The sequence below is a fragment of the Procambarus clarkii genome, chromosome 31, assembly GCF_040958095.1.
Source record: "Procambarus clarkii isolate CNS0578487 chromosome 31, FALCON_Pclarkii_2.0, whole genome shotgun sequence".
In the NCBI taxonomy this organism is placed as follows: domain Eukaryota; kingdom Metazoa; phylum Arthropoda; class Malacostraca; order Decapoda; family Cambaridae; genus Procambarus; species Procambarus clarkii.
The window spans coordinates 14,674,407-14,695,184 of NC_091180.1; the positions used below are offsets into that span (position 1 = coordinate 14,674,407).

At 39.5% G+C, this 20,778-nt stretch overlaps 1 protein-coding gene across 4 annotated transcripts in view; it reads right to left on the minus strand.

The window, feature by feature from the left end:
- LOC123758670 (SLAIN motif-containing protein 2) overlaps nt 1–20,778 on the minus strand; it is a 72,248-nt gene that overhangs the window by 38,600 nt on the left and 12,870 nt on the right. For 3 of the 4 annotated variants that reach the window (XR_011230070.1, XM_045743206.2, XM_045743205.2), the window contains exons 2-5: nt 16,501–16,619; nt 15,860–15,946; nt 11,705–11,806; nt 6,432–6,581 (exon numbers count right to left, since the gene is read on the minus strand). Coding sequence is in view for 3 of the 4 variants with exons in the window: in XM_045743206.2 (XP_045599162.1) it covers nt 6,432–6,581; nt 11,705–11,806; nt 15,860–15,946; nt 16,501–16,619 (458 nt within the window). In the remaining variant the exon portion in view is untranslated. The remainder of the gene's footprint in view (nt 1–6,431; nt 6,582–11,704; nt 11,807–15,859; nt 15,947–16,500; nt 16,620–20,778) is intronic. The other variant, XM_045743207.2, reaches the window with a different exon arrangement.

Here is a 20,778-nt window from a genome sequence, read left to right on the forward strand (position 1 = left end):
TTCAGGTCCTGTGCTTGATCCTTCACTGCCACCTTCAGGTCCTGTGCTTGATCCTTCACTGCCCACCTGCAGGTCCTGTGCTTGATCCTTCACTGCCCACCTGCAGGTCCTGTGCTTGATCCTTCACTGCCCACCTGCAGGTCCTGTGCTTGATCCTTCACTGCCCACCTGCAGGTCCTGTGCTTGATCCATCACTGCCCACCTGCAGGTCCTGTGCTTGACCCTTCACTGTCACCTACAGGTCCTGTATTTCCTATTTGTGTCTGCAGGATCCAGCCATTAGCTCTTGGACCCCATCTTTCTATCCATCAGCTGTCTAATGTACCAACTTCCGACCTAATTTTCTCCACCATATCTACTACTACGTATATTTCTCTATCACAGAGAACATACCCAGGATGATGCCTCGGATGATAGCCTCGGCCAGGAATCAAACCCAGGCCCTCTAAACTATGACCCATGTGTACTATCCACTCAGACACAAGGACCCATGGGTGGCTGCCCACCCTCACTGCCACCTGTAGGTTCAAATGGTTGACCCTGCCCTGCAACCTTCGGCATCATATCTGCTCATGTAATCAATACAAGGCTTCCTACAAAACTTGCAGTATGCCCTGTGCACATCCACCCTTACAGTAGTTCTATGCAGTTTATATACTGATAGTCTTCCTGCCACTCTTCCTTAAACTACCTAACCCCATTTTCTGTTCCTCAATTATGGGCAGTTTTGCAATTAAAAGACACCATCTTAGTGACACCAATAATGAAATGAATATCAGAGTTTGGTCACACCATACTGCTCCAGAATTGTCTCTTTGATATATCATGATTTTGCAACTTCAGTTAGCAATTAAATTATTATATGAAACATTACACGACGCCGACCAAAGGAGCTGACAGCACATCTCTGCTTTTTAAATTAAATCTTATGATGTTGAATGTCATATCATAAAATCATATGATATTGTCCTTTGCCTCTTGATTTATCAGAACATTAGATATCACTGACTAAAGCAGATCTAGCAGGACACAGGTCTGTTATCATGACTAAAGCAAGGGTTCTCAACTTAGGGTGTACATACCCCTGGTAGCTTTGGTGAATATGTTTGTTTCAAGGTTGCTCTAGTGAATATATGTTCAAAGCTTATCTTAGTGTGTGTGTATATATATATGTGTTCGAAGATCGCTCTAGTCAACAGAGGAACGCTGGAACATATATTGTACTGTACATATTGTAGACACCTCGGAACTAGAGTGTACCAGGGATAAATATCCCCAGGTTGATAACCCCTGCAGTATGGGATCAGGCAATGTAACAATCATCAGTGATCTCCATCATGCACAGTGTGATGTAATAATGAACTTGTAAGATTCAATAACAATACATTTGAATTTATCAGACAAAAGATGATGAAGGGGTCATAATCCAGTGTATTACAGGTTCATTAAAACACCAGCCAAATGCATTTAATTTATTAAACTACTTTATTATACGTTAAAGTTACAGAATGACATTACTCATGTGTGGATGTAAAAAAAGTAAGTCTACCACATCTCTGCATAACTGGTTCAGTCTCACTTTACCACAGACAACACAACACATTACATATAACACAACAACATACAACATCTTAATCAATAATGGTACCATAGCCATAATAACAGTGCTACTAGTTGCTGTTCTCTAAACCACACACACACACAGCACATTTTGGTCAATGAGCAGCACAAGAGGCAAGTTAGCCCTTGGATTCTGGGGGCAGAAAATAGTTTTCACTTTTGCACAAGCACACATTTTAGAGCAGACAGACAGACCCACTGAATACTACACACTTTAACATGCAAATTATATCATAAACCTACATGAGAGAACACTTAATGATTTCTGCACTTCTAAGACGATGAAGAGTGAGAGGTTTGCACGTATGTATCAGGTACACGTGAAGACGGAGATGTGTGGCCTTCTTCAAGTACTCAGGTGGAGTGAGGTGGGTGGAGTAAAGTGGAGGATGGAATGGATGAGGAGCTGGATCACGCAACATGCCTGAAGTAGAGGATCACAGCTTCAGGAGGACCTTCCAAGATGACCACAATGGTGGCAACTGTTTACTGGCCAATGTTGAAGCTCTGTAGACTCCATAATTTGGAGGTAAAGATTGCAACCAGTAATTTCTTGCTTTGTCTTCTGCTTGAATTCCTAAGAATCAGGGCTATAACAATGGCAAGAATAAGTCTGCCAATCACAGACTTAAAGCGACATTATGTTTGTGGTATGCTTTTTACAGACTGGGTCACTGTCACACGGCACCAGGCTACTTTGCCCCCTAGTGATGGTTGCCTTAAGATGGTTTCGGGGCTTAGCGTCCCCGCAGCCCGGTCCATGACCAGGCCTCCTGGCGATACCGACATTCTGGTGCCAACACACCAAACCGCATCTGTCCTAAACGTGCATCTCTCAAATATACCATAAGTCTTCATCTCTTACTCAACTATGAGATAACAACCACACTTTCCTCACAGTTTAACTAGAACAACTCAATATTAACATTACAAAAGGCACTTATGACATAGCAATTGAGAATTAATTATGTCATGCGAGTCACTCGAGAGTGCGTAAGCTTCTCTTCATTTAATAATTTTTTCTGGGTCCCCAATTCGTCATTTAGCAAATATCACAAATGATGTTGACCGGTTCCCTATAAGGAACGTTGGGTGTAAACGACTAATGTTTAAGTGTTAAATCGAGCAACATATTTTATGTTAGTGAGTATTACCAAAACAAAATTAGAATTCAAGTCTCATTTTAATACAGTATGAATATTTTGCAAAGAGTGACTGCTCATTTCAACAAAAGCATAGTGCAACTTAAAGCCTCTTTCCTATGCCATCTCCAATCACTGTATCAAGCAAATATGTCACCTACATAATCTCTTATACTTAAATGGATTATGTAGGTGACATGTTTACATGATACAGCTACAGTAAACTAAGTGAATTATAAAACAAAGTAATTTATAAATAACAAATTATATATTTTCTATTTTTATTATGTAACTTGCCTTGAACACAAGCCACTCAGTACTAACCTGCTTACAACTTTAAATTTGATTACTGTATGTGACGGTTTTTTTATATGTCACTTATCTAGTCTGGTTAATTGCCAATCATGATTGTTTTAGAGGACAAACAGAAACCTTAATGATTCACGTATTATTTTCAGGCATATGTAAATTCTCAATGAATTCACCAACAACAAAAGGTGTTGCACTGTGCTGAATGAACTAGACCTTCACTAAACAATTAAGGTACCCTGTGATGGTGATTAACACGTTTGCCACACAGATGACAGAAACTCGGTATCAAAACCTTGGGTAATGCTTCTTTGACCCCCTTCACCCCTAAGCCACGTGACCACAGTACAGTAGTAATTGGGGACTTGTAGGTACAATGACTGACAGATCACGTTCCTTTTTCACCTTCATTCTAAATTCTAAACATTAAAGCAGTTTATGAATAGTTTTTTGTATTTATAATTATATTTTTGCTCTGGAAAGATTTTCAGTCTAGTACATGTACAATACTGTATTACTGAATTGACTATTTAGCCTAACCATATTGAATTAGTTAGGCTATTAAGTCTATCGTATAACAAGGACAAATGTTTTCTTTTATTTTCACTATCTAAAAATAGTTCATGGGAATTTCTGTTTTACCCCCAAAAAAATTTCATGTAGTAAACTAAACACCAGTCGGGGCAGCTCCGGGGCATCCAACTGCTGTAAACGAGGAACGCAAACTCAAAGTAGAAGACGTCTGATACATCCTAACCTCATCAGGAGGAACAGAACGAAAAGCTACTTGGGAAGAGCAAACCCGACAGAACTCGAGATCAAAGATGTCGCTGACCCAACAGACGGCATGACGGAGGCAAAACAAGTGATCGTCGTCTCATGGCATTGACGATGAGTAACCATCAAAATCGCACAAAGCGAGAGCAGGTTAGGGAGGTGATATCCATAGGATCACCGAACCTGCAGGGAATTACCCAGGCCAGAAGGGTAAGCCAATCAGACACCCAGGCACTGGGAATGTTACACTGCACCTAAAATTAAGTTGAGAACCTGGGTTACACAGCTATGAAGGCCAACCTCTGTATGCTGATAGGAAGCCCATGAACCACCAGTGTGTCCCACCAGATAAAGTCACTTCCAACCTGGGTTAAGACGGGCATTACCAGACCCAACTCGCCCTGGGCGAGGATCACCACATACAAGAAAGGCTACTAAGGAAGCGACCCCCGAAAACTACAGAGAAGACAACCTTGGCAATGCAAGTGCAGCACTAGGGTGCACACAGAGAAGGAAACCCTGAGCACATGCAGGTTCAAGCACTGTATGCCAGGTTCACCCTACACAGTAGGTTGAAAAGACCCAAAATCACTTGGCTGAACAGCAATGCCCACATGGCAGAAAGGCGACCCAGGAACCACAACAACAGTCAAGTGACCTCAACCACATCAGCGTAAGAACTGACAGCCCAGACTCTTGAAGGGGGAGAGCCCCTTTCCCCTCATATGAGTGGGAAAGAAGGGACAAACACGTTCATGATAGTTTCAAGAGATTTGATTATTTGTTTATATAGTTGGAGGGCATTCATTAGGCTGGTTGTGAGGCTTTGGTTTGGAAGCAAACCACTGCTTGAACCTAGCAGTGATTTGCTTTGACTTGTTAACTTTCAGCATGCCTTGCCTGGTGAGGTGGTGAAATGTCACTGCTTCCTTCACCTCTGTGAGGGGAGGCCAAGTTCTGGCTCTGGTCCCCATTGGGCCTAAGAACTCCACAGCTGATGCAACCTGGTAGACGAAGTCCTTCTCGGTATATGGCTTCAGGGAGTCACAATGGGCTCCTCCCCAGAAATAGGAGCTACATTATATTAGACAATAGGGCTTCTACAGTTTGCTGTATTGCTATGTGAATATGAAAAATTAAAAAAAAAAAGAGCTGCCTCACTTGGGCCAGTAAGCTTTCTCCAGTTGCCAATATTCTTTTGTTCATAGTCTCTTATGTTGTAACTATGTTTTCAGCAGAATTGGATATTGTTGTAAAAAATATCCTTCCCTTGCTATCAGAGCAGCATATTGCACATTCTGAGGGATAATAATCATGTTCACTACTTGTTATATATTCCTCTTCATCATAAAGATCTTCTAAGTCCATCAAAGTCCTTGTAATTTTACATAGCACCAACAGTTTCTAGCATGGCCATCCTGCATGTTTAGTTGCTGGATGGTGATGTGCCAGACATGGTTCACATCTTTTTACTAAAGCTCTGGAAGAAGACAATGGAGCTCTGGATTGTTTTCCAATATGACGTTTCCCTAGATGCAGAAGGACTTCTGAATAAAATGGGCCACCTTAATACATCCCTGGATGCGATGAGCAGTTGAAGGGTTAATTACAGGCAAGATTTATGAAGCACCTACTTGTCAATTTATGGGATCTGTACATCTTACAGAGTTCATAGTAGCTTATTCTGCCTTTATCAGATGATCTACAAGCACCAAAATGGTGTGAAGTCTTGCACAACAATAATACTCTTCCACTGAAGATGATCTCATAGCATTTTAGAATTTGTAAAAGATTTTAAGCAAATGCTGAATAAGGTACCATAATGAAGGTAAGAGGTGTAGATTCGATAAGTGGACAAGTAAGTGCTCTCCGACTGCCCTGATCAGTCACTGTATTTTGGTTATTTTGCTACCAACTAATAACCAAAGCAGCGAATAAAACTGGCACATGGCAAGGGTAGACTATACTGTTGTCTCAAGAAAACTGCCAGAGCCTCAAACCATGAGAGAGCAGGAATACTACAACACCAAATAATTGTCTATATTAACGAAGCAAATGTTTGAAGAAATTGACTGACCTGACCCTGGGAAGGATTTAATGACATTCATTGATATTACATCCAAATTACATGCAAATGTTATACACTCACTGATGTGTTATAGTAATAATATTTCTTTATGAAAAATTTAAATTTTTATAAGTATGACTACTTTATGACTTTGTTCTTAAAGTATTTAACCCTATATTGTTGAGATCATGAGTCAATTAAAAAATTAGGTTCTGGCTTTGAATGATATTAGTAATTTAAAACTGGTGCTGTCATATGTTCCCACCGACGAGTTTAATGTTGTTTTGTCACCAGTTAGTCTATTGTCCTTTTCCCACCAATCAGTCCACTCTCCCCTTCCCACCAAGTAGTCAACTGTCCCTTTCCCTCTAACCAGCTACAGTACTGTTCCCTTTCTCTTCACCCTGTCTACTGTCCCCTTTCCCTTCAACCAGTCTACCACCCTCTTCCAATCACCCAGCATACCTTCCATTTTAATACAACCACCAGCAATACCAAGCAAGCATCATACTGACTTTCCTCTTGAAGTCGAGCCAGAGCATTGACATCTGCTACGTCGGCAAAGTGATACGAGAAGCTCCCCTCCGAGGCTGAGCTCAGGCGGTCGTCCTCCTCCGATCCCAGGGACCCGCTGGAACGTGCCAGATACTCACGGGAACTGCCCTCTGCCAAAACAGAATTCTTGTTAATATAATTGTTATTTGATAAATCTCTATGGTGTCACTCATAATAATCTACAGAAATATTGGTTATTTTTACTGAAATTTGTTTCCTATGTAAAGGGGCTCAGAAAAACACTTCTACCAAGCTACATGAAATACTTCAACGTTTAGGGAACACAAAATTAAGCTTGCTTGTTCTTTTAAATATGGCGTCAGGTTTCAAAATGTAGTATGTGGAGAAGAAATAGAATATAAGCAGCACCAACAGTTTTAGCCTCTCATAAGAAGTGTCAACATTGGCAGCTGGTGACTGTGTTGGAAGCTGGTGAGAGAATTGGAAGCTGGTGAGAGAATTGGAAGCTGGCGAGAGAATTGGAAGCTGGCGAGAGAATTGGAAGCTGGCGAGAGAATTGGAAGCTGGCGAGAGAATTGGAAGCTGGCGACAGAATTGGAAGCTGGCGACAGAATTGGAAGATGGTGACAAAATTAAACAATTTTTAAGTAATTAAAAGCAAACAAAACCTCTAAAACAATAATGTGTGATTCTGGTTGGTGCACACTCGGTGATTTGAAGAGATGACAATGATTGTGATTTATTATATAAATTATAAGAATACAGTAGTGTTAGAAATGCTTCTTCTTAACCTTTAGCTAATGTTTGAAAATTATAAACTTGCATTTGCTTTTATTATGTACCAGGTACAGGAACAAGTAAGTAATTATCAAAGAAAGCACAGGTACATAACGAAAACATACATACTGTATATAAACTTTTGCATGATAACATATATGTAAATATGAATACAATAGTTAAAGGAAATATAAAAGAGGAAATGCAATTGGTCCTATTATGAAGGATTCTATTATGAAACATGATATGAAGGCAAGAGGTTGATCAAAGGGCAAGAAATATATCTAGTAGCAAGAGGTTAGTCTGACGACAGAGAGAGAATGATCCGAGAGCAAGAGGTTGGTCTGACGAGAGAGAGAGAATGATCTGAGAGCAAGAGGTTGGTCTGACGACACAGAGAATGACCCGAGAGCAAGAGGTTGGTCTGACGACACAGAGAATGATCCGAGAACAAGAGGTTGGTCTGACAACACAGAGAATGATCCGAGAGCAAGAGGTTGGTCTGACGACACACAGAGAATGATCTGAGAGCAAGAGGTTGGTCTGACGATACACAGAGAATAATCTGAGAGCAAGAGGTTGGTCTGACGATACACAGAGAATGATCTGAGAGCAAGAGGTTGGTCTGATGATACACAGAGAATGATCCAAGAGCAAGAGGTTGGTCTGACGATACACAGAGAATGATCTGAGAGCAAGAGGTTGGTCTGATGATACACAGAGAATGATCCAAGAGCAAGAGGTTGGTCTGACGATACACAGAGAATGATCAGAGAGCAAGAGGTTGGTCATACAGTAATTCAGAATTACACTAACATTTACTGGTTAAACAAAGGATACAGGTTTGGTTAGCAGCTATCAACCCAAGCCATAGCTGTAAGCTACAGTATCTAAAATATACTACAAATAATATATAGCCTTACAGAGTGAGGATATTTTATAAAGAGATATTGTATAATAAAATAAAGTGTGGCATTCTGCTGTCAAAAACAAGTTGAGAGTAATGGACTTAAGAGGAATAAAATTAGATAGCGTTCAAATGAGGTGAATGAAAGTGGTCAAGTGACTAAATTTGGGTTGGAAAGATAAAATATGTGGGGAAGGATTGAGTAAGACTGGGATGGATGCACAAAATATGTGAGGAGTGTGATTAGGGTAAAGTTGCCAGTCTTCTATAACATCAAGAGCCTGGTTAACCAGACCACCAATCAGGAGGTCTGGTCAGAGACTGGGCCTCAAGGACGTTGATACTCGGATTCATAACAGGTATTCGACAAGTATTTGTGGAATAAGTTTCATGGTAACAGGTTTATTGTAAAATTTCTGATATTAATCAAAAGAGATAGATTTCTCTATAAAATGACACTGAAATGGATGATATATATATATATAATACTAGGGAAGAGGTAAATTATCTGTGGCGTCCCAAGTTTCGTTGTACATCCAGGTCTCTGGACACCCCAGTGCTGGTCTCCAGATGGCGAAATACACAACCTACAGGGGTACCTCGGTTTAAGAGTTTAATCCGTTCCTGCAGACAGCTCATATTCCGAAAACTCGTATTCCGAAGCTAATTTCCCCATAAGAAATAATGGGAAATAAATTAATCCGTTCCTGACTACAGTACCCCAAAAACCCCACATCAAACTAAATTTTTATACCAAATTCATCTAAATAAACCTACAAAACTATGTTCAAGTTATTACTTACCTTGTTGTTGAATGCTGTAGGCATATGAAGATGGTGAGGAAAGGGGGGGGGAGGAGAGGAGTTACTGATTGGAAGGGGAGTCCCCTTCCATTATCACATCAGGCAGTGAGGACCTTTCTGGTGTGCACTCCCTGGCACGTTTTATCTGAGTGCCATTAGGTCCTGGTTGTGGCTCACTGCTCGATTTTTTCACCACAAATCTGTCCATGGAAGCTTGCTTTTCCCTTCTTCGCAAGCTGTCTCTGTAGTAAGGCATCACATTGTCATTGAAAAGATTAAGGCAACAGCCTACTATAGCTTTCACTGGGCGAGTCTTTTCAATAATTGTTTGAATCTCTTCCCACATCTGACACACCTTAATTTCTGCAGAAGGGACATTCGCTACTGCCTCATCCTCCTCCACTGTAGAATCATCAGCTGCGTTTGCTTGCTGTTCCTGTTGAAGGGCTTGGAGTTCTTCGGTGGTCAGTTCTTCGTTGTGTTCTTCCACCAACTCCTCCACATCATCATCATCCAATTCCAAGCCCATTTGCCGGCCCAGAGTAACAATTTCGTCAACAATAGGCGCATCATTTACAGGCTCAAACCCCTCTAAGTCAAGTTCTCTCACACATTCAGGCCACAATTTTCTCCAGCCAGAGATCAGGGTTTTTTGAATCACTTCTTGCCAGGCTTTGTCAACGAGTTTTAAAGCACTACAAATGTTAAAATGGTGTTTCCAGAACTCTTTGAGAGTGAGGTTTGTGGCTTCAGTCATTTCAAAACATTTCCGGAAAGTGCCCTTTCATAAAGTTTCTTAAAATTCGCTATGATTTTCTGGTCCATAGGCTGAATTAGAGGAGTGGTGTTAGGAGGAAGGAATTTAACTGAGGAATTTATTGTATCTGGGCAACAAATCATCTTCCAAGCCTGGAGGATGAGTAGGAGCATTGTCGAGGAGAAGCACGGCTTTGAGTGGCAAATGTTTCTCCTGCAGATATTTTTCTATGGCAGGGCACACCACTTCATTCACCCACTCCGAAAAAATAAGCCTAGTCACCCATGCTTTTTTATTAGCCTTCCACATCACACACAAATGGGTTTTCACACACTAACAAGGGTTTAATTTTCAAATCGCCATTCGCATTTGAACACAGCACAATCGTAAACCTATCTTTCATAGGCTTGTGTCCAGGCAAGGATTTTTCCTCCTTGTTAATGTATGTCCTCTTAGGCATTCTTTTCCAAAACAGTCCTGTTTCGTCACAATTAAACACTTGTTGCGGTAGGTATCCCTCAGCCTCTGCAAACTCTTTAAATTCCTCAATAAATCGTCCAGCAGCTGGTTTGTCTGAGCTGGCTGCCTCCCCATGCCTTGTAACACTATGGATACCACTTCTTTTTCTAAATTTTTCAAACCAGCCCCTGCTTGCCTTAAACTCTTTCGTATCTGCATCACTCGTTGCAGGGGTTTTCTTTAGAAGGTCTTCGTGCAATACCCTGGCTTTCTCACAAATGATGGCCTCCGAAACACTATCACCCCTTAATTCCTTGTCGTGTATCCAAATTAATAACAACTTTTCCACTTCTTCAAGTATTTGTGGCCTTTGTTTCGTCATTATTCTTACTCCTTTTGCCACTTTAGCACTCATAATCTCATTTTTCTTCTTAAGTATGGTGCATATTATTGATGTGGCTTTGTTGTACTGCCTACAAAGTTCAACAACACGTGTACCGTTCTCATGCTTCCGAATGATCTCTTGTTTCTCCTCTATTGTCATCCTCACATGGGTTTTCTTGCCTTGATCCTTACCACTGGCTTTCTTGGGACCCATAGTGAGATATATAATAACAAATTGTATAGTTAAATGACCAAAAAATCCAACAAAACACTGAAAATCCGGGTGAAGAATTGATGTGGGAGAGTCACTGGGCGCGAGACAATGGTAAACTGAGAGGCGGAAGGGCGACGATCGCCGTACCACCACACACTAGGTCGGCCAGAACGTGCATCAACAAACTCGCGTTCCGAGGTAACCCTCGCCTTCCGAGACACATTTTCCCGAGGAAATCCTGCTCGTATTCCGAAAAACTCGTATACAGGGGCACTCGTATTCCGAGGTACCACTGTACTATACATTCAGAGAGTTCATGGCATTTTTGAGGTTTCATTCTAGGGTGTCTCCTAGATGGGCTACTTTACCCTAATATTGGTATGAGAGGACAGAACAAAGTTATACAGGCGAGAGACGGGTGTGCAGGGAAGGGATGTTTGGCCAACATGATCAAGCGAGATTACCAAAGATAAAAATGCCTTTGCTATACGTACTGCAGTACAGACATCCACATTGTCTTTACAAAACTCTAGCTTTTATAGCCACAAGCATAGCACATAAATGTTTTATGTGGTATTATTCAAAATAAAGTTAAAGTTACTCACTCAATGCTTGACCAGCAGAAAAGTAAAAATTATATCAGCTAATGATGACACAGTTACCAAGATATTTTTGACACGTTCGCCACAGCGCGCTCATCCGGTGGTACACAGCGGGTTTACCACGTAGACATTTATGTCCAGCGTACTTTTTCTAATGCATCTTAAACGTCTATTGTCTACTTCCCAGGATCAATATTGCCAATACAGCAGTAGGAATGGTATATCATTTCTTACGTGTACCACCAGTTGGAGCACACCGTCACGAATGTGTTAGTATAAGTATGTCTCCTTGCCACTTGTCTGTAGATCATGTGCAATACAACTGTATGGCACTGCAACATTAATCAATTACAAAGCATTTATACAAACCTCTCCTCAGTAAAGAGTTCCTGTTTTCATCATTTACAGCATCACCAAATACTTGAGACCTTTTCTTCTTGGGTCTCACAAAAGTTCTCGTGTCTATTTCACCTGAAAGTATATGCTAGGTCAAAGCAAATCACTCCAAAACAAAGCTGTGTTAACTCAAGAGGGCATGATGAGAGAGGTATCATAATTAAATGGGCTCACTTTAATAAAAAAAAAATACAAAACTGTAGATTATAATCTAAGCTATCATAATCAGTCACATGCCAGCTAAGTTAGAGAGATTTAGCCTGAGTAACTTTGCATTCAAAATCTCAAGGCCAGAGGGGGGCAGGAATATTATTTCACTAGTATCCGAGAAGCTGGCTACCATTTGACCACATTAACAACAAAGCTAAAAATGAAACTCTACATTCGCATGAGAAATAAACAAAGAGATAGACATTTGAGCTCAATTATCAAGGGTTGAACACAACACTATTCAAATTATCTTCTCTAATATATGCACAAATCCACAACTTGGAGAAGAAAATGTTACGATGCTTCACTTCACCCTCTGCAATTAAAGATGGAACAAAGCCTTGTCCAAATTTTTCTCCAGTGTGTATTTTACACACACTTGTTCTTTATTCCATTTACAAGAGTTATTAATAGTTCATTTACACAAAGAAATCACATTACTGTGATATATCAATGAGAAATTTAACAGGAGCAATGAGGAGGATTCGAACCTATGCTCTGGGAACACCCAAGCAATGCCTTAGACCACTTCACCACGATATGGTAAAAGCATTGCAATCTAGGATTTAACTGAATCCTCTAGGGTTCCTGAGGCTTCCACTGAAGCCTAACCAGGGTTCCACACAATGCTCCTATGGCTTGTAGTATAGAAAGTCTGCAATGTCATGGTAAAGTGGGCCAAGGCGTTCCTTAGGAAGACGCATAGGTTCGTATCCTCCTTATGGCTCCTACTGATTTTCTCAATAATTCATTTTTGTCAGGGGACAAGCAATCTGTGTGTATGCATAATTACCAGTGTAATTACCTAAGTGAAGTTACAGGATGAGAGCTACGCTCGTGATGTCCCGTCTTCCCAGCACTCTCTATCATATAACGCTTTGAAACTACTGACAGTTTTGGCCTCCACCACTTTCTCACTTAACTTGTTCTAACCATCTACCACTCTGTTTGCAAAAGAAAACTTTACTAATATTTTTTATGGCACCTTTGTTTCCTTAGCTTGAATCTATGATCTCTAGTTCTTGAAGATGCTGTTTTCAGGAATTTCTCTGTCAATTTGGTAGATTTCTGTTATTATTTTGTAAATCTTTCATAATTATTCATAACTGCCATATGAATACAGGCATTAGGTGAAAGGAAATGTGCCTAACCATTTTTGTCCCGCCTGGGATTTGATCCTGGGATTCCCAATTGTGAGTCGAGAACGAACACCTGTAGTACTACCGAGACCGCCCCATCCCTACAGACCATCACAGGGAAGCCTGACATCTATAACCTCAACCTAAGCCAAGCATTTGAGGCTTCTTAAGAAGACAAACACTTAAACTCTTATTTTGTTTAATGTCCTAATACGTACAGAAAATATAAACAGCATTGAATGTTACAATTTTATGACTAGATCTCTGAAGTTCTATACAAAAGAACTCTTGAAGACTATTTCATTTCATCATTAATGACTCCTACCAATTTTACTTCATCCCTTCTTGTTAATTAACTTAATCTTAATTACTGTATTATAAAATCTTGCCTTGATCACAATCACATTTTACTTGTCCAGGTGTCCACATGAAACCTTCACAGCTTTCACTCACAGCATTCTGTATTGACATAATGCTGTGATTCAATACTGTTAAGGATTATGTAGACACGCTGTATATTATCAAATTATTCTCAAATCTAGAGTTCAACTTATACCTTAAGATGCTTGCAGTAATAAGTTTTGAATGAAGCTCTTTGATACCACCTTCAAATTTTTGCATATGTAATATACATTTTTATTTTAAGCTAAAATGGCCCATTTTACTATAATACCTCAGTGTAGAAATTGGAAGTTTTGAAGTAGAAGCATAACTCATCACTTCCATTTCTACAGTTCACACATCAGCACTATAATACGATGTTAGGCACAACCACTTTTGTTAGTACAGTACTGTACAGTAAATCACAAGCAAAATCTCATTTAGCATTTCAACTAAAGCAATTACCTAAATCAACAATGAAAACATCAGTATAAAAGGAATTCAGTCAAATGCATATTAGCATTTATTTGTTAGATCATAATAATACAGTATAATAACAGCTTTGACAAAGCCTTAACACTTAAGAACGTTAACTCAAAATGGCCTACAATAATCTTGACCTTTCTTTGCACTGATGTTGGCACTTGTGCTCTCTTCAGCCAATAATAATTTTACCTCAATACTATGGTCATGAAGTTACCAATTCAGGATGTGTAACTCCAGTAACAGTATTGCCAATACCGCTGGAAATATTAGTTACCAGCATCACACACAGCCACAGAGAGAGCTGGCCAGAGTGAGGACAAGCTCATTTGGCATCACTTTCCCCCCAATAGGAGCAAATACTGTAAACTTTAATTTCAGGAGTATGATTCCTCTTTGTTATTATTAAACTAAAACATTCAGAGTACTGTATTCAATTTCCATCAAGACATTTTGTATAACAACCAGGTGCTTCAATTTCCGTAACTTTTAATAGGAATAAAGTTCAAATACTTTGTAATTATGATTACAAATTAATTTTAAAATTAGTTATCAGAGAATAAATTATCAAATGCAATTTGTATTATCAAATGAGAGCGACGAGCTGTATTGGCGATTCTAGTACAGTATTGAGAATGTCCAAGAAATGTAAATCTGTCATAATATGGCAATTATTGGATTCAGTGCTAGAACCTCACAAAACAGGTTTCTACCATTATCTGACACTGTAAATACTGTATAATAGGCATGCTATGTCCTTTGACTTCTAAAGGTGATTGTGTGACATCACATGCAAAAGGTCTATAGCCAAGAATATGCTGAAATACATTACTGTGATGTAGTCATTAATGCACTAATAAACACCTATAAAAACAATCCTTTTACACAAGTCTTTAGTTAATGACATCCAACATGCAAGCATTACTGTTAAAATAAAATCTGCTCTACAGTTAAATTAAAATAAAATAAAACAGGAAAAACACTACTTCCAACAACAGTGTGGTATCAACACTACAACTTCAGTGCACAAACAAATACATTATCAACAAACAGTGCCCCTTGCTCTCCACTTGGGCGAATAGAATTTGGAACAACACCCACAGTTTAAGGGGTAAATGACAATGATTTACAAAAACATAACATTCACTGCACAGACTTGAATCAGCTTGCAAAACCGATCATTGATTACATTAAATCAATACTGTAAACCAGGCATATCAAACTGAGGGTCCCCCAAGGGCCATATGGATCCCATTTACATTATCATTAGGGCCACACACGAAAATTAATTGAAGTCATTTAATAAAAATTATGGCAGAATATTTTTTCTATTATATTATATTAATTATAGTGTACCAAATTACGGTATCCATTGTGCGAGCCGCAGGTGTGCTTGAAAAAGGCCGCATGTTTGACATGCCTGGTGTAAATGGTTTTACAGTACAGTACTGTAATTGTTTTCGTGCATAAAAACAGTCCACAACAACACACCTTGCACAAATGGGAATCGACTGCATAGTACTGTACATAAAAACATAATCAATTTTCCTTAATACTTTTATATACTAAGCAAAATCACAAGGAAATCAATTGTGAAAAAACTAGGCATTACAGTACAGTACTGTACGTGAGTATATCTACAGAACAATGCAGTAATAACAAAGCCAATATGTAATGCAGCTAATACTGTTCATACTTTGCATTATACCAAACATTTCCCCTTATAAGTATGAAAGCTATCAAGTAATCCAATAGATAATCTAAGTCTCGAAATATGGATACAATAGACTATACTGTATTATCAATACAGTACATCCAAATCTTACAAGCAATTGAAGCTCTACATTGCATACCATTCCAATTAAACAAACAAAAAATTCAACTGGGTTAGTAACTAAATACACGAAGTGCTTACCCCTTGAAGATGGCGGGGACTCCGGAGACAGAACTCCTGATGAGGAGCAGGGGCTGAAGGAATGACGGGGAGAATGGTGCGGAGACACTGGAAAACAAGTCAGTGATGTGGGGAAGAGTTTTCTAGCAATACCCTGTACAATATCACATGCAGATCATGGCTGTCCACTTGGGTGAAGCCTTTGTACATAATGTTTCTGAATAAAGACAAATTATGCTCGCCTGGACTTAACAAAGGCTGGGGGGGGTGGGGGGTCACATCACAATATCACATGCAGGTTATAGATGATCACTCGTGTGGAGCCAATGTATTTCACGGTCTATCTCCTTTCTCATCTTGAGAACACACACACTGTACCCCTCTTGGCACATTCAACATGGTTTGCCACTGTTGTCCAACATCCACTGTAATGTAGATTCTCTATAATGGCTCCTTTTTCCTACTTAATGTTCCCTTTTTTAGGCTACAGCCTAACAAAGCTTATTTCACTGTTAAGAAGTTTTACACTTGGTTTTACTTAAGGTTGAAATTTGCTATAGTACCAGTATATATAATTTTCAAAGCTTCCCTGATCAATACATTCCAGTTGTACTTTTAATTTTCCATAAATTCTGGAACCTACAGATATGATGAATACTTACTTGCAATTTGATCTAACTTGTTAATAAGGGATTTTCGAGACAGTAATAATGCTGGATCATCTACATCTTTCCGTAACCAGTCCGAATTGTGAGGCTTGGCTTTAGGCGAATCGAACAACCTGAAAATAAAGTTAAGACTATTATTTGTCCATAATGTTCTTAAAGTATTATCAAACCTTAAAAATATACATACAGTGTGCAAAGTAAATATATAGTAGATCCTCACTTGAATGAACCTCGATTCTGCAAATCTCCTGTTGGAACACTCACTTTCCATACAAGATTTATTCGCCAAATTCGACAAACAAGAGTTCACTGAAGCAGGGGATGTGTAGATTTGCTAAGGATGTTGGGACTGAGTTCACAGATGAAGCCAACATTACAAGAAATAGTTGGGGGGCCTTGGGAAAGCCACTGAGCATACTTAAAAACTCTATGGTTCTTTATTATTTCCAGCTGGAGATGTGAGAAATAAGCTAGATGTGGTTAACCACTGTGATGCGCTGAGTTTATTGTGACATTCCCCCCTGTGTGCATGAACAAGTGTTCCCAAAAAATTATTTTTTCTTAAAGTCCCTTCCCTGAACATGCCTATGTAAAAATAAATACCAAATTCCACTTACTTTGGCTGTGGGGGACGTGAACCAGGTGCGCTGTGACGTCATCACGGCTGGTCGCCCGTGCATGAATCACCCAGACACGGTCGCGCGGGCCATTCAAGCACCGTGAGTTGCCACAAATATATTTCCAATTATTTATTCTATGTATTTCCAATGCAGTTTTATTTTTATTTTTTATCGTACATGATGCACATTTGTGTCCTTTACAGTATGTATACAATAGAACATTCATAATGTTCCATGGAACTGTGATACATGTGTCAGTAATGTGACCACAATAAATGTTTATTGTCGCAATATTACTTGTAAAAAATTAACTAAAATTACAATATATACAGTTTCACACACAATTTACACAGCAACACACTGTATTACACACTCAGTACTTCGGAAGTGAGTAATAATCAACGAAGTAGTCCATGGAACAGTGTAACTTCGCTCTCGTTGCACCAGGTACAGATAGATTTTCGCTTCCTGTTTGGCTTTAGTATTTGTGGGTGTTATGTAGCCAAGCTTGTTAAGTATAAGGTAGTCTTGAAAAGATTATAGGAAAAGATCAATTTGTAAGGTAGTCATGAAAAGATCACTTTGTAAGGTGCCACTCTGGAGGAAAAGATTCAGCCAACCTCGAAAAGTGTCAGTCAATCTGGAAGAGATTCAGGCATTCTGGAAGAGATTCAGCCATTTTCAAAGAGTGTCAGTCAATCTAGAAGAGATTCAGGCATTCTGAAAGAGATTCAGCTATTCTTGAAAATATCTATGGAAAACACTACCATGAAAGCCGCTAACACTTTTCATCTATGCTACTTGTATCAGATGCATTATCACTGAACCCAGAAAACAATTCATCTATGTATCACATAAATTGGAGATGGCATGTGGGCAAGGGTGGCGCCCAGCACTTTAACTGGATACACTCACTGTATCGTCCTAATAGGTGCTGTATCATTTGCATCCGACCTTTGTGTTAGGTCCTTATTGCGCCTAGCTTCATCAATATCATGACCCTTATGTTCTTCAAGCAATAGGGTCTGAATTTCAACGATAGAGAGTGATCTTTCAACACCGCGTCGGACAGGTGTTTGGGAGCCAGAGGCGTGTGCGCCACCCATGGTTGCTCATTCAGTACTAACCCAGCCAGCAGCGTTAGGACATTCTGGGATTTTTTTCCAAGATGGCTGCCTCTCACTGGAGGTCCCAAGAGTCCATTCCATACCCAACCTACCGCGAGCGCGTTTCGACCATGTATGAAAAATAAAAAATACTTTTGTCGGTTGGCGCAGTAATTGGCGAATGGCATCTGTCGTTTGGCGCAGTGCAGTAGTTAAATTTAGTTGTAGACATGTTTATTTGGTAGCTTTAGCCTATTTCAGCCTATTAGAGGCTAAAACAAAAAGTTTGCCAAGTGAAATTTTAGTCCATAGGGAAATGGGAGATGCATCCTGTAGGCATCTCTGGTTGCAATGAGTCCCCTCACTGCAACGAATTGGATTTGGTCGCGCATATATACTGAGTACTGTATATATAAAAAAAATATTTTTTCCATGTCATTTTATCGGATATTTTATAAACCAGATACAGTACTGTATCTTGCATTCCTGGAAAATATTGTCACCATCTCATTTCTCATTAGTAATCTTTTCTGGCTTCTATGGCTTCAACCCATCCTCTTAATTAATGCTGCATCACATTTTGGACATTAGGGGACCCCAACATACAAATACTGTACTGTAAAGGGTAATATGAAAAGTAGCAGCTCACATATATCCACATTTTCAATGCTTAGGCTGATTAGGTTAGGTGGGTGGGGTGGCTTGGATGTGTGCATTTTAATACCCTTTACTGTTAACGTTGCAAATCAAGAGAAAGGGCTGGATATTGCTCAGAGTCCAGCATTTACATCACTTTATAAGACTAAAGTAACTTAATGCAAAAGAGAAAGATAATGAAAGATAGAGGATGAGTGACAGAGTGGGAATGAGAGAGAGAGAGAGATTGAAAGAAAATGAGGGACGGTGAGAATGACCAAGACTAACAAAAGATAAGATACGTGAGGTAGATTATGAGATTATCACGACATTTTTAATAATGCCAGATACAGTGAGCCAACTTGAAGTGTTCACCTTGCCACTTTTTTCCATGCATATTTCTCAACACACACATACAATAAACCATAGATAATTTCGACACATTGTCCTGTAGAGAGTAGACTTTATTTTGTTTGACAAAAACTGAACTGCATAATCTAAATGGGGCCTAACCAGATCAAGATATAGCTGAAGAACACCAGGTGTCTTGTTACTAACGTTTCGATTAAAAAATACCAGTGTCCTATTTACCTTATTACAAACATTCATGAATTGATCCTTTGGTTTTAAATTCTAAAGGCACATTAAGCTCAAATGCACATTAAGATCAAAACACTGAGATTAAGTAACCTGTGTCTTTGCCTGAAGTTGAAGCCATTTCAAAGCTCGGAAGATAAAGAATGGACAAAGTAGGTGTAGCATATCAGACCTGCACTGTTCCACCACACTCCACACCTTCCACATAAAAGCACAGCTGATTATATTGCACAAATATTATGCTTCAATTTTAGCATCATCAGAATGCAAAAATGTTACCAGACCAAAGGGAAAAACCTGGTCTTCACATCACAGAGGTACAGTGAGCAGAGGATTTGTGATCACCTTCAATGAAGAAATAAAATCCCCAGAAAAAAAAACAAAGCTAAAAAGACAACTGCAATGTTCACAGACAGTCAACTAACAATGCTACAAATGATCCACCTAATAGTTAACTCATGGACAGACTGCTGCAGCATGTAGGTTTTATAGAAATAATATTTGCACACAGAGTGTCAGTGTCAGGTTAAACAACCGGCTGACCTCCACACAAGCAGAACTAGCGCTATTACAACTAGCTACCAGTACATTAAAAAACATTGGAGGAGAAATAATATTTTGCGATTCAAAGTCTGCTCTTCAAGCAATCGAAAACTTCTACTGGAAGATCGACAGCAAGAACCTAATACTACCAATTATAAATGACCTAATCGCTGCACAGAGTAAAGGGTTTCGAATCTCCTTTGTATGGATACCATCACACAAATATAACCCATCATAATGAGAAAGACATTGCAGCCAAATTAGCGTGCAACAAAGATAAAGTTGAATTAGATCTAGGTATCCTCATCTCTGCTGTCAAAACTATATTGTTCCAAACACTCAGGTCTGATAATTAAGAAATTACTGACTCCCAACGACCTGAAAGCACCAGTATAAAAAGCTATGATTTGTTCAGATCTGAAACATATATCTATGAACAGCACAAAACGTCCACCAGACTATGCGACACAGTGGTTGCCAGGATCAGGTTGGGTTACCATTACCTGTGGCAGGTGGCTACAGGTGACAGATCTCCCAATCCTGAGCACTCCAGGTGCAAACTCTGTGAGCAGGAACTGCGGCATGGTCTCCCACTCTACATCACTGAATGCTCAGTTATTAGACCATTCAGACCCCACTGGTATGAGGTACCTGGAGCTTTGTAATTACTGTACTTTATTCACTCTCATGTTCTTGAAGATATCCTCATATTGCACCCAAAATTTGCCAGTGCAGGCTACTGAACATATGGCCCTGTATGACTAACCATG